Raw genomic sequence first — 14357 nt, forward strand, 5'->3', positions numbered from 1 at the left:
TCAAGTTACAGAGATGTTAAACGATGACATTTTGAATCCTAATATGTTGGTTCCGCAACAACTTCAAAAGAAGCCTTTCAGCACATACTTGAGGGGGACAATTTTTTTGGAATAAAGATATACAATTATGCAGAATTACTCTGACAATTAAGAGTTGCACAGGGTTTTTTATTCATTATCTTAATAAATATCAAAATAGGCATACTACATAATTACATTTCAGAGCATACTAAAGGATTGCTCAACATTTTGTTAGTGGCTAAGACAGAAATGCTCATCTGGAAGGATCTCTCTTTTAATGCTTGAATTTCTGTACTTCCGAGAGTGGAGGTATTTATATAATGCTCTGTCATCTTTAGTCATAATTCACTGGTAGTTCAAACACATTTTATTACAGGTTTTCATGTGATATAAAAACTCAGTAATCCATTTAATTTTTCTGTGGGTTTTTGTATGTTTGGGCTTTTATGAACATTTGCTTTATAGAGCAGAACTTCAGAGTTACGAACTGAGCAGTCAACCACACACCTCACTTGGAATGGAAGTATGCAATCAGGCAACAAGAGAGACCCCCTCCTCCCCCCACAAAAAAGCAGCCAATACAGTACATTACTGTTTTAAACGTAAACTACTAAAAAAAATAAAGGGAAAGTTTAAAAAAAGACTTGACAAGGTAAGGAAACTTTCTGTGCTTGTTTCATTTAAATTAAGATAGTTAAAAGCAGCATTTTTCTTCTGCATAGTAAAGTTTCAATGCTGTATTAAGTCAATGTTTAACTGTAAACTTTTGAAAGAACCATAACATTTTTGTTCAGAGTTATGAACATTTCAGAATTACAATCAACCTCCATTCCCAAAGTGTTCATAACTCTGTGATTCTACTGTCACTGGCTTATATAAAGGGAAAGTTAGGTAACCAGAAAGTGTACAGATGTTCAGTAATTAGATAGAACAGCAATGGTTTTTCATAATCACTATCCAAAGATTCAACATTTCAATTATTTACTATATTAGAAATAAAGCAGATAGAATCTAATCCATTAGCAGGGATCTTTCTAGGATATCAGTTTATTTTGGACAAACATTCAGGTATTAGCCAAGGAGCAACAGATCATCATATGAATGATCTGTTCTGCTGCATTTACTTCACTTTAATTTCAGGATCTTTTACTGCCTATAAGGGAATAATGGTAAAGCACATTTTGTATTTATTCAGCGTAGAAGGTATTCTTAAGGTCTAGAAAAAAGAAGTCTACTGGTTTACTGTTTACATTTACTGAATTCAGTGTGACTTTTGCACTGCTAGAATACACTAATTTTACAGAAACCGTGCAGAGTATATTAAATTAAAAAAATCACTGAATACACTGTCTTGCTATTTGTGAACTATTTTACCTGGCCATTTCCCAGCAGAGAAGTGTCTTCTCCCATCAGAAGATATGAGCCGTAGAAGAAAACAAATGCATGGGAGAACCCCAAAATGGTCCAGTAAAGAAACGGTTTAAAGCCCAAGAGTGCATTTTTCCTAATGTCTCTGTGGAAATAAAACAAATTTTAGATTTCAAATTTTCTCCAAATAACCGATCAGCTAGCTACTGAAACTGCAATTTACTCAAAACAATAACATTCATTCTCTAACTTTGCTGAGATGCATTTTTAAAAAATGCAAAGAAATAAAACAATTATTTAAGGGACAGGTAACTGGAAACCTTGAAACCACTGATAGGATTTATTTCCCATCTAGGCAAGAACCTCTAAATCACCTTTACAAACATCCTTGTGAGTGGACTATTATTTTTATCTCAATTTTATGGGAAAACGTAGGCAGAAAGGTTAAATGATATGCTTCAGGCCATAAGAGAAATCAGTGGGAGCTCTCTCACTCCGAGTACCCCGCTTTAACCACTTAGCATTTTTAAAAAAAGTTGGTCTCAGCCCATTTTCTAGTGGACAGGTGTCCAATTAAAAAGTTGCTAACAGGAATGTCAGTGACAATTGTACCTGAATGGCAGACAACGAAGTTCCTCCTTCCCCGGGGTGGCAGGATCTGCCTCCTAGGCCCTGTAACCTTACTATCAAATATTGGCTAAAAGATTTTTTAATCTGCATTGTATTTTCTTTATGGGTACTTATATGCTCCCATTACTGTAGAATCTGAGCATCTATTTTGTCTATATACTTTTATTTCACTTATTACTTGATACAAATAAAAAACGCCACAAAATAAAATTTGACAGATGGTTCTACTTAAAACATCTTTGGAGATGACATGAGTGAATTTAGTTTTCGCTACAGTACATTTTTCTGTCTCCAATACGCAAAACTACCTTCAATAAGTAAATATAATTTAGAAAGTGTCAGCTGATCATTAGAAGCTAAAGGGACTAAGCACCACCAACAATAACACAACTGTGTAATGCGGTTAGTGTGCCGAAGAATGAAGTACCACATGTTTCCACTAGGCGAATTCTAGTCCACAAGCACAAACTGCAGAGAGCAGAGGAATGAGGCACATAGTAACAACTAGATTTGAGGGGGTAGGCTGAGATTGAGAGACAACAGGAAGAGAGTCACACAAGGATAAACACTGTTTTCTCCCAAACTGCCCTTCACTGCAAGGATTGCCACCTGCAGCCCCACCACTGATTTTAGATGTGAGCCGACAATGATTGAGAAGAGGAGGTTACTTACCTGTAACTAGGGATTCTTCAAGACATGTGGTCCCTATCTGAATTGCACTGAGGGCACTTTACATCCGGAGCATCTGAAAGTAGTAGTGTCCGTTGGTCCGTGCATGTGCTTTTGCTTCGCCTCATGGTTTTGTCCAAGGTGATAAAAGATGGGGCGGACCAATCGTGTCTCCAGTTCCTTCACCAACACAAATCCAACAGATCCGCAGCAGAGGGGAAAGAGGGCAGGATGTGGAATATAGAAATGGACCGCACATCTCAAAGAACTTCCAGTTATAGGTAAGTAACCTCCTCGTCTTCAAGTGATGGTCCCTATTCTATTCCACCTCGGGTGACTAACAAGCAGTACCTAATTTGGAGAAGGGTGTGAGGATGAGGATGGAATGGTTGAGTGGAGGACAGCTGTGCTGAACGAAGCATTCACTGCAGAGTTCTACACCAAGGCGTAACATATAGTGAAGGTATGTACCAAACTCCACGTGGCCTCCCTACATATTCTCTAAGTGGCACATTGTGGAGGGTGGCCATGGTGGATGCCAGGGCTCTCATGGAATGGGCCCTCACCCTGAGGAGCGGAGACAGTACTGACAACTGATAGCATAGTATAATGCACCCAGAAATCCATCTGGAAATTCTCTGTGTGCTTGGCCCTTAACTCTCTCTGCTATTGCAACAAACAATCTAGAGGACTTTCTGATCAATCTTGTCCTCTGCAGGTAAAGGCCAAACCCATCGTACGTCAAAGGAGTGAAGTTGTCGTTCCTCTTCTGAGGCATGAGGCTTTGGGAAGAAAGCAGGCAAGCGGATGGTTGGCTTTGGGAAGAAAGCACGCAAGGCTGAGATGAAACAGAGATGAAGTTTGGTAGCAACTCAGGATATAGGCACAGGGAGACTTTGTTTTTATGGGAAGTGGTGAAAGGGGAGTCCACCATCATGGCCCCAAGTTCCTCTACCCTTCTCACTGAAGTGATAGCCACAAGGAAGGTGACTTTCATGGAAAGAAGGGACATAGAGCATGAACCCAGCGGCTCAAAAGATTGTTTCATCAGTGTCAACAGGACAAAGTTGAGGTCCCATTGGGGAGCAATAGGTTGTACAGGTGGAAACGTTCAGAGGAGGCCTTTCCACAACCTAGTAGTTAACAGATGTGTAAATAGGAAGTATCCTTCCCTGGGGGGATGGAAGGTGCTGACTGCCACTAGGTGGACCTTCAGAGAGTTATGGGCAAGCCCTGATATCTTTAAGGATAGGAAGTAATTCAAAAGAAGGGGAATCTCCACTTCCTCTGGGGAAAGCACCTTCGGTTCGGCCAAGGAGGCAAAGCGTTTGTACTTGGCCGGGTAGAAATGCCTAGTGGACTCTTTCCTTCTGCTCGATGTCCTGCACTTCCGACAAGCACTCTTGTTCTAGAGCAGATTCCCGCATCCAAATACCATGCTCTGAGTTTAGGTGTTTGTGGATCGGGATGTCTGATGCTGCCACTGTGTCATGTTAGCAGCTCAGGGAAAGTGGGAATAGGAAGTGGGGCACGAGCTGACATGCAGAGAAGGTTGGAAAACCAGAATCGTCTTGGCCAGAATGGAATGATCAGGATGACTGTGGCTCTTTCCTGCCTGATATTGTGGAGTGTTAGTGGCAGGAGTGGTAAAGGAGGCCAGGCGCAGTTAATTTGGTCCGACCAACGGAGTAACGGGTACAGCTTGGGAAAGACTGGCAGATACCGCACCTGGATGAAATGTGGGCTTCTCTCAAGGAGTAGAGGCAGCACAGATGTTCGTCGCTAATCGAGAAGGCAGGCAGGCAGGAGGCACAGATTTTAAATCCATGAGTCTTTGGCATAATCCAGTACCCACATGTGGGTATGTGGGTGGGAAGGGTAACCAGTAAACAGATTCCCCCAAAGTCTCAGTTCTACTCGAAAACACTACTAAAAAGCTAAAACTATGTTAAAACAGTAAAATCAGCAAATAGTACAAGAAAATCAAATGATATACAACTCTACACTTTTTAAGGTGTGTCACACACGAGAGGACACCAGTAGTTCCAACTTGGACGATGCGATGGTGAGAAGAATCTGGAGATGCAGTCGGTCCGCCCCACCCTTTATCACCTCAGACAAAACCATGAGGAGAAGCAAGAACACATGCACGAACCAATGGACACTTCTGCTTTCAGATTCTCTGGCTCCGGATGCATGGCTCGCATGTGTGAACCCTCAGTAGAATACAATAGGGACCACCATCATTCGAAGAAGAGTTCAGTCTTTTCAAATCTTAACATGGGAATGGATATAACAGATGTGGCTGTTGAATCACAAAACTATTTTTGGAAACTAATCTAATATTGGAAACGTCATTTTTACAAGTTTTTCTTGAAGGCTGTTAAGTTATACAAATACTGGGGAATCTAAGCAAATGCAGTAATTTTAGCACATTAAGCTATAACTACAGAAGACATCACTTTATTTTACTTTATTAGTAAGTTTTACTACTGACATTCTACTAGGTCCACATTTAGTTACAAAGGGTATGCATACCTATAGAGTGTTGGCTTGCTCTGTAACACATGAGGGTGAACATGCTGTTCAAAAAGACTGTACATCAGAATAGGCAAAGAAGTGAAACTAATGTTGTATAAAGTCAGGTACACACTGTCATAGAGCGTCTGTAAATGGAAGTACACTTAATTAGTTTAAGTTTTTAAATACAAAAATGGAAAGAGTGACATGTTTCAGAACAGATATATAAAAGCAACAGTAGCAGCAAATCCACCTAATCTCATGTGAATTTGCACTATTTAAATCTGTTTTAATATACAGTGTATACATGAAAGTGCATTCCACTGTGTGTTAAATCCTATTACAATTATTTTTTATTTGTATTACTGTAGCACCGAGGAGTTCCTGTTATGGACTAGGACCCCATTGTGATAGATACTGTGCAAACAGAACAAAAACTCAGTCCCCTACCCCGAAGAATTAATAATTTAAGCAAGTTCTAGCTTGGACATTTGTGATCATTCTTTCCTATGCAAATGTGAAGTAATCTTCCAAGTTCAGGCAGGTCTATACTTAAAAACGCTTCAGTGGCGCCTCTGCACTGGTGCAGTTGCACCGATGTAGTGCTTGAGTGAAGACGGCGCTACGCCGAAGGGAGAACTTCTCCAATCAGCATAGCTGAGCTGCCTCCATGAGAGGCGGTAGCTATGTTGCTCAGAGAAACCCTCCCATCAAAACAGTGCTGTCTACTCTGGAGGTTAGATCAGCATGACGTTGTATGGAATCTGGGGAACACTTTAGGATATTATGAATACCAATATTGTAAAATTGCAATGAGTTATGCCAGATATGCCATGTAAGATATCTGCAAAGATGTTACAATTTGCCAGATATGATAATCTCATTTGTGTGTTTTGTATCACCTTTGTATTTTGGGTTATGGATAGAAGAACATAAGAACGGCCATACTGGGTCAGACCAAAGGTCCATCTAGCCCAGTATCCTGTCTTCCGACAGTGGCCAATGCCAGGTGCTCCAGCGGGAATGGACAGAACAGGTAATCACCAAGAGATCTATCCCCTGTCCCAGCTTCTGGCAAACAGAGGCTAGGGACACTATCCCTGCCCATCCTGGCTAATAGCCATTGATGGACATATCCTCCATCAATGTATCTAGGTCTTTTTTGAACCCTATTATAGTCTTTGCCTTCACAACATTCTCTGGCAAGAAGTTCCACAGATTGACTGTGCATTATCTGCCACAAGTACTCCTTGTTTTTTTTTGCTGATACAGACTAACATGGCTACCACTCTGATTCCGTTTGTTTTAAACCTGCTGCTTATTAATTTCATATGGTGACCCCTAGTTCTTGTATTATGAGGAATAAATAACATTTCCTTATTTGCTTTCTCCACACCAGTCATGATTTTATAGACTTCTATCATATGCCCCCTTAGTCGTCTCTTTTCCAAGCTGAAAAGTCTTATTAATCTCTCCTCATATGGCAGCTGTTCCATACCCCTAATCATTTTTGTTGCCCTTCTCTGAACCATTTCCAATTCCAATATATCTTTTTTGAGATGGGGCGACCACATCTGCATGCAGTATTCAAGATGTGGGTGTATGATGGATTTATATAGAGGCAATATGATATTTTCTGTCTTATTACCTATTTAATTACCTTATTACCTATTACCTGCCACTGCACATTGAGTGGACGTTTTCAAAGAACTATCCACAATGGCTCCAAGATCTCTTCTTTGAGTGTTAACAGCTAATTTAGACCCCACCATTTTATATGTATAGTTGGGATTATGTTTTCCAATGTGCATTACTTCGCATTTATCAACACTGAATTTCATCTGCTATTTTGTTGCCGAGTCACCTAGTTTTGAGAGATCCTTTTGTAGCTCTTTGCAGTCTGCCTGGGACTTAACTATCTTGAGTAGTTTTGTATCATCTGCAAATTTTGCCACCTCACTGTTTACTCCTTTTTCCAGATCTTTTATGAGTATGTTGTATAGGTCTGGTCCCAATACAGACCCCTAGGGGACACCACTATTTACCTCTCTCCATCCTGAAAACTGACCATTTATTCCTACCCTTTGTTTCCTATTTTTTAACCAGTTACCAATCCATGAGAGAACTTTCCCTCTTATCCCATGACTGCTTACTTCGCTTAAGAGCCTTTAGTGAGGGCTTTCTGAAAATCTACATACACTATATCCACTGGATCCCCCTTGTCCACATGGTTGTTGACCCCCTCAAAGAATTCTAGTAGACTGGTGAGGCATGATTTCCGTTTACAAAAACCATGTTGACTATTCCCCCCAAAAACAATGTGCATCTATGTGTCTGACAATTTTGTTCTTTACTGTAGTTTCAAACAGTTTGCCTGGTACTGAAGTCAGGCTTACCGGCCTGCAATTGCCGGGACCACTTCTGGAGCCCTTTTTAAATATTGGTGTCACCTTAGCTATCTTCCAGTCATTTGGTACAGAAGCGGATTTAAATGATAGCTTACAGACTGTTAGTAGTCTTGCAATTTCACATCTGAGTTCCTTCAGAACTCTTGGGTGAATACCATTTGGTCCTGGTGACTTATTACTGTTTAGCTTATCAATTTTTTCTAAAACCTCTTCTAATAACACCTCAATCTGGGATAGTTCCTCAGATTTGTCACCTAAAAAGAATGGCTCAGGTTTGGAAATATCCCTCACATCCTCAACTGTGAAGACCAACGCAAAGAATTCATTTAGTTTCTCCGCTATGTCCTTATTGTCCTTGAGTGCTCCTTTAGCATCTTGATCGTCCAGTGGCCCCACTAGCAGCCTATTTAGCAGGCTTCCTGCTTCTGATGTACTTAACATTTGTTTTGCTATTACTTTTTGAGTCTTTGGACTTCCTAATTATATTTTTACACTTCATTTGGCAGAGTTTATGCTACTTTCTATTTTCCTCACTAGGATTTAACTTCCACTTTTTAAAGGATGTTTTGCCTCTCACTGCTTCTTTTACTTTGTTGTTTAGCCACAGTGGCTCTTTTCTGGTTCTCTTACTACTTTTTTTTTCATTTGGGGTATACATTTAAGTGGATATGTATGTATGTCTGTATTACAAAACTTGTGCTATGCTTCTGGGTGACATCCCCAGACAATTTGGCATCAGCACTGCATAGCCTGCTTGATGGCACATTAAGGACCATCAGCTATACAACTGACCCATTGAGAGAAGGCAAGGGATACACCTTATGACTCAGCAAGGCATGCCTATGGACAGAACTCTAAGGCTTCCTCGAGCCATGTGCTAGGCAGCTTGTGTTTGTGACAAAGGAAGCACACGCCGCATGGCAAAAGACTATAAAAGGCAGCTGCATCTTCTCCACTTTGTCTTCAGTCCTGCTTCTTACCTCTGGAGTAACTTTTCTACAAATGAAGCTCTAAACAAAGGACTGAATGACCCATCCAAGCTGTTGATGTGCTCCAGAGGGACTTTCAAGCCAGCAAACTCACCAATACTACTAGGAACCTGATATATGGACTTTGAAGTCTTTGTATGTATATGACTGTTTTACCATTTAACAACTCTCTTCTTGTTCTTTCTTTATAATAAATCTTTAGTTTTAGACACTAAAGGATTGGCTGACAATGTGGTATTTTGGGTAAGATCCAAACCTATACTGAGCTGGTAAAGTAGCTGACCCTTTGGGGTCAGCAGAACATTTTGTATATGTGAGCAGAGTTTTTAAAATAACATCTCACTGTACGGGACCTATGTATTAACTGGGAACCGGAGAACTGGAATGCAATAAGGGGGCTGTGCGATTTCTTTTTTTGCTTCTTGATAACCAGTGTGGGGATCAGAAGCACAGTTTGTGACTGGTTGGGAGGTTTAATTTCAGTGTTATCCACCAGTCTTGGGAGTATCTGCGCTCCCTTTTGAAGCCTGCCCTGCCCTTCGCATTTCCAGTGCGGGCTGCCCCAAGTCAGTATAACTGTGTCGCTCAGGTTTGTGGATTTTTCACATCCGAGTAACGCAGTTATACCAATGTAAGTTTATAGTGTAGACCTGGCCTTAGTCTTCAGGATACTAAGGGATGGTGTTTTCAGAATAGAATTTATACTCCCAAGAGGGAACAAGAGAGATTTTTAGCTCTCCTTTGATTCCGTGCCGGGGGGGGGGCGGAGAGGAGGATGAGGATGTGTGTTTTCCCACAATCTCTGATTTGTAACATGACTGGCTTTGACAGATATCCAAACAATCTAATCAAAGATTTGTAAAGTTGAAGACTGTGTGAAACTGGCATAATCTGAAGATTAAATTTACACACAAACTACATGTAAGCAATAAAAGCAGGGACATTCAAATGCAAAAACCAATTACCTAAACAAATCTTGGTGCATAAAGTAAACCATTACATTTTTTAAAAGCCTTATGATTATGTACTAGATATTGGAAGAAAAAAAACAAACAGGCTACTTATGATGTTAACAATAAAATCTGCTATTTGTGCAGGAACTGATGTCAGAGGTGGTGCAGAGCAGACAATGAGACCTCCATCACTGGCCCAGTTTTCTGATCTTCAGCCACTAGTGCCTAATTCTGCTCCACACTGTCCTCCAGACCACTTTCCCATGAGATGAAATCTGCATGGCCCAAAGCTTTAAAAGTTCAGATCCCCAACCTCTAGCAACTGCTATTTTATAAACTCCGTACAGCTATATAATAATTTACAACAGATAAACAGAAGTGACTTAATTGGGGTGGAAAACAGTAACTCACTGACATAATGAACTTTTTAGATTTGTTCTAGAAAATTACCTTGCTTTTTACTGACCATTAACATTAAAATGGAGGCTGGCTATTTTTAAGGTAATACTTAAATGCGTTGTTCACTTGAAGTCAATCATTTGTACAGCAGAAGCTGATTTGTCCATAATGCGGGAAAGGCACTACAAAGAGTTAAAAATGCCCTCAAAAAATGAGATATTTTGGTCAGAGAAAATGGGTTGTCAATAGTGTAATTTTATTCATTCCACAATTATGTTCTCTTTAGACATGGGAAAAACAAGCTCATCAATTCAGTTTAAAGAAGTGACAAACTTTGGAGGTGAAAGAGAAAAATAAAATATCCATGAAGTTGCTCTACTGATTCATACAGTTATTGTGGGAAAGTAGCTGTCACACAGCAGACACTTTTTCTGAAGAGAAAGCTATTTTTTTTTTTTGAAGTGCCATGTTAAGAAACAGGTGGCTGATTATTTTTAAAAGCCAGACATTTTTGATAAAGGAAATAAAATCATATCATTTAATATATTTTTGCATATCTGAAAAAGAATAAAGCAACAAGCTAAAGAATATGCAATTTACAAAAAGAAAAATTCCTACTCAGCTGCCAAATCGTACGAAGTTTCTGCAGAAAGTTTACTGCTTTCCTCCCCATTTATCTAGTCATTTAACATCCCCTCCCATATACAAAGAAGTTAAACATCAAATACTTACTTGTTGTGAAAACAAACAAAAAAACTGATATAAAAATTGTGGTGTAATAAAGCATACATTCTGAAAAACAAAAATGAAAAGGATTGTTAGTCCTAGAATGTATATGCCCCCAACACTCAGACCTGAAAAAAATGACTTCTATGAAGCGGGCATTCCACTTTGGAAAGCAAAGTAATAAGCTTCACCCTGCACCAGATCTTGTTTTTGAATTAAGGTTCAATTTAAACATAATCATCTTACTATCTACTATTCTCACAGTTATCACCTAAGATTCAATATATTTATGAGAATAATTTACACCAATATAAACACCTTTCCCACTGATATAACTGTGTCCAGACTCAGTGGTTGTATTGCTTTAACTATAGGAAAAAAGGTTTAGAAAACCCAGCCTACAAGGAAAGGTTAAAAAAAACTGGGCATGCTTACTTCTGAGAAAAGACGACTTAGGGGGGACCTGATGATACTCTTCAAATATGTTAAGGGCTGTTATAAAGAGGACTGTGATAAATTGTTCTCCATATCCATTTAAGGTAGGACAAGTAGTAATGGGCTTAATCTGCAGCCAGGGAGATTTAGGTTAAATATTAGGAAAAAAACCTTTCTAACTCTAAGGGTACTACTCTAAGGGTAGTTAAGCTCTGGAATAGGTTTCCAAAAGAGGTTGTGGAATCCTCATCATTGGAAGTTTTTAAGAATAGGTTGTACAAATGCTAGACAAGGATGGTCTAGGTTTTCTTGGTTCTACCTAAGCAGAAGGGGTTGGACTTGATGGCTTCTCAAGGTCCCTTTCAGCCCTATATTTCTATGATACAGGTTTCTAAACAGATATAGGTATAGAAGTACAAAAACTGTGTGTGGGCTTGTCTATACTTCCGGCTAAATTGGCACTTCTGTGATCGATGCAGCAGTGTTGATTTAGCGGGTCTGGTCAAAACAAGCTAAGTTGATGGTAGAGCACTCTCCCATCAACATCTGTACTCCACCTCCCCGAGAGGCGGAAGGTAAGTCAGCGGGAGAGTGTCTCTTGTCGACAAAGCGCAGTGTAGACACCACTGTAAGTTGACCTAAGTTACATAACGTATGTAACTGAAGTAGCGTAACTTAGGTTGACTTACAGAATTAGTATAGACCAGCCCTATGTGTAGACAAGCCCTTGTTGAAAGATGTGAGAATAATAATAATAATAAAAAAATCTCAATTTCCATCCCAGCTTGTTTACTTGGGCATTTAACAGCACTTTGTGCAGAGTATTTTCACTCCGACTCCTCTATAGTCAGTGTCCTGTTGGTATGGCATTTTCACACAGCAAGAGAGGAAAGAAGAGGTTACTTATCTGTGAGTGGAGGTTCTTTGAGATATATGGTCCCTATCAGTATTCTTCTGAGGCTTATGCCCATGCACCATGTGCCCAGAGCCAGAGCTTTTCAAAGTAGTATTGCTCAGTGACCTTCACATGTGCCGTTGTATTGCCTTGTTGTTTCGCCTGAGGTGATAAAGGGTGGGGTGGACCGACTGTCTTCAGTTTCTTCTTCACCACAGACCTACAGATCCACAGCAGAGGGGAAGGAGGGTGGGCCTAGAATACAGAGAGGGACCACACATCTCAAAGAACCTTCAGTTACAGGTAGGTAACCTCCTCTTCTTCAAATGCTAGTCCCTATTGTATTCCATTGAAGGTGACTGACCAGGAGTACCTAGAGAGGATGGTGTGAGGAAGACGGTGGAATCATACAGCAGAGGACTGCTGTGCTGAATGAGGTGTCCATCACAGAATCACGTCCCAGAGCATAGCAAGAGGAAAAGGTGTGTACTGAACTCCACGTGGCCACCTTACACATGTCCACAAGAGGCATGTCGTGAGGAGTGGCTGTGGTTGATGCTTGCGCACTCCTGGAATGGGCTCATATCCCATCTCAGGGGAGTGCTCTAACAATTGATAGCAGTGTGCAATGAACCCTGAGACCCACTTAGAGATTCTCTGGGTGGAAATGGCCTGTCCTTTAATTCTCTCTGCTATGGTGACAAATAGCCTGGAAGACTTCTGGAATGGCTTTGTCCTTTGTAGATAAAAAGGTAGGGCTGTACACACATTGAGGGAAGGAAGTTGCCATTACTCATTTGAGGCATGTGGTTTTGGAAAGAAGGTAGTCAGATGTTGAGGTGGAACTGGGAAACCACCTTTGGCAGAAACTTGGGATGCAGTCGCAGTGAGATCTTGTCTTTATGGAACGTGGTGCCATCACAGCTCTCAGTTCACCAACCCTCCTTGTTGAGGTAATAGCAACAAGAAAAGCAACCTTCATGGAGAGGAGAGAGAGAGAGGACAGGAGGCCAGCAGTTCAAAGGGAGCATTCATTAAAGAGATAAGAAATAGGCTGAGGTCCCACTGGGGAACAACAGGCTGAATGAGTGGATATTTACACAAAAGGCCCTTCCAGAATCGGGCAGTCAAGGGGTGGGTAAAAATTGAACGCCCTTCCACTCAAGGATGGAAAGCACTAATGGTGGCTGCATGCACTCTGACAGAGCTGAGAACACATCCCGAGGTTTTCAGGTGGAGGAAACTGTTTAAGAGCACAGGGATGCGCACAGCTTCGGGTGCAAGACCTTACTGTTGGGCCTAGCAGGTGAAGTATGTCCATTTGGCCTGATACGATCACCTTATGGAGTCCTTTCAGCTATTCGAGAGGATGTCTTGCACTGTTAATGACCATTCTCGTGCTAATGGAGGTGTCCATCCAAAACCCATGCTGTCACGTGTAGTATCCATGTATTTTGATGCCTGAGTCAAATGTTGTGTTGTCTCAGCAGTTCTAGAAATGTCTGTAGTAGGAGTGGAGGTTGTTTAGATATGTGGAGAAGAGGGAACCAGAATTAGCGAGGCCAGAACAGAGCGATCAGAATGGCCGACGCTCTCTCCTGCCAGAGTTCATGGAGAATGCGGGATAGGAGTCTGTGTATGGGTGAAGGTGTAGTTCGTCTGGTCTGACCAACTGATGACCAGAGCATTGCCCAGTGAGTGAGCACCGAGTCCTCCCCTGGAGCAATACCAGGTGCACTTAGTGTATTTTGAACCTCAGGAACCTTCTGTGGGTCGCATGTATGCCAATATGGAAGAAGGCATCTTACATGTATAGAGCTGTAAACCAGATGCCTTTTTCCAGTGAGGGAATGATGGCTGCAAGGGTGACCACATGGAATTATGGCTTGCGAATCAAACGGTTGAGGTGTCAGAGATCCAAAATTGGTCTCCATCCACCTTTCTTCTTCAGTACCAGAAAATTGTTGGAATATAATCCTGTGTCCTGAAAGGCTGCAGGGACTGGCTCCACTGCTCCTCTCTGCAGAAGGCAGTCCACCCTCTAGGGTAAGAATACTGTTGTGAGAGAAACCTCTTCTGGGTGGTCAGGGTGGGGGATGTGGAGGAGGTGTCGGCATAAACACCACAGTGTAGCTCCACTGAACGATGTCCAAGACCTGCTTGTCTGTTGTAATAGCTCTCCAAGCTAGTGGAAAGGGTTTGAGACGATCCCTGAAAGGGGTGGAGGGTAAGAGCTCAGTGTACGGAGTGGTTGATGTCTCTCTAGGCGCACTAAGAAATACCGCTTTTGCTATGACTTAGTGTGTTGTGCGGAGGTCTGTGCTGCCAGAACAGTGGATGGGTT

At 41.2% G+C, this 14357-nt stretch overlaps 1 protein-coding gene across 8 annotated transcripts in view; it reads right to left on the reverse strand.

Moving 5' to 3' along the window:
- ATP11B (ATPase phospholipid transporting 11B (putative)) overlaps nucleotides 1-14357 on the reverse strand; it is a 113528-nt gene that overhangs the window by 23086 nt on the left and 76085 nt on the right. For all 8 annotated transcript variants that reach the window (XM_048863071.2, XM_048863069.2, XM_048863072.2 and 5 more), the window contains exons 23-25: nucleotides 10690-10749; nucleotides 5227-5354; nucleotides 1396-1534 (exon numbers count right to left, since the gene is read on the reverse strand). In XM_048863071.2, coding sequence (XP_048719028.1) covers nucleotides 1396-1534; nucleotides 5227-5354; nucleotides 10690-10749 — 327 coding nt within the window. The remainder of the gene's footprint in view (nucleotides 1-1395; nucleotides 1535-5226; nucleotides 5355-10689; nucleotides 10750-14357) is intronic.

Source organism: Caretta caretta, chromosome 9 (genome assembly GCF_965140235.1).
Source record: "Caretta caretta isolate rCarCar2 chromosome 9, rCarCar1.hap1, whole genome shotgun sequence".
NCBI classification, from domain to species: Eukaryota; Metazoa; Chordata; order Testudines; family Cheloniidae; genus Caretta; species Caretta caretta.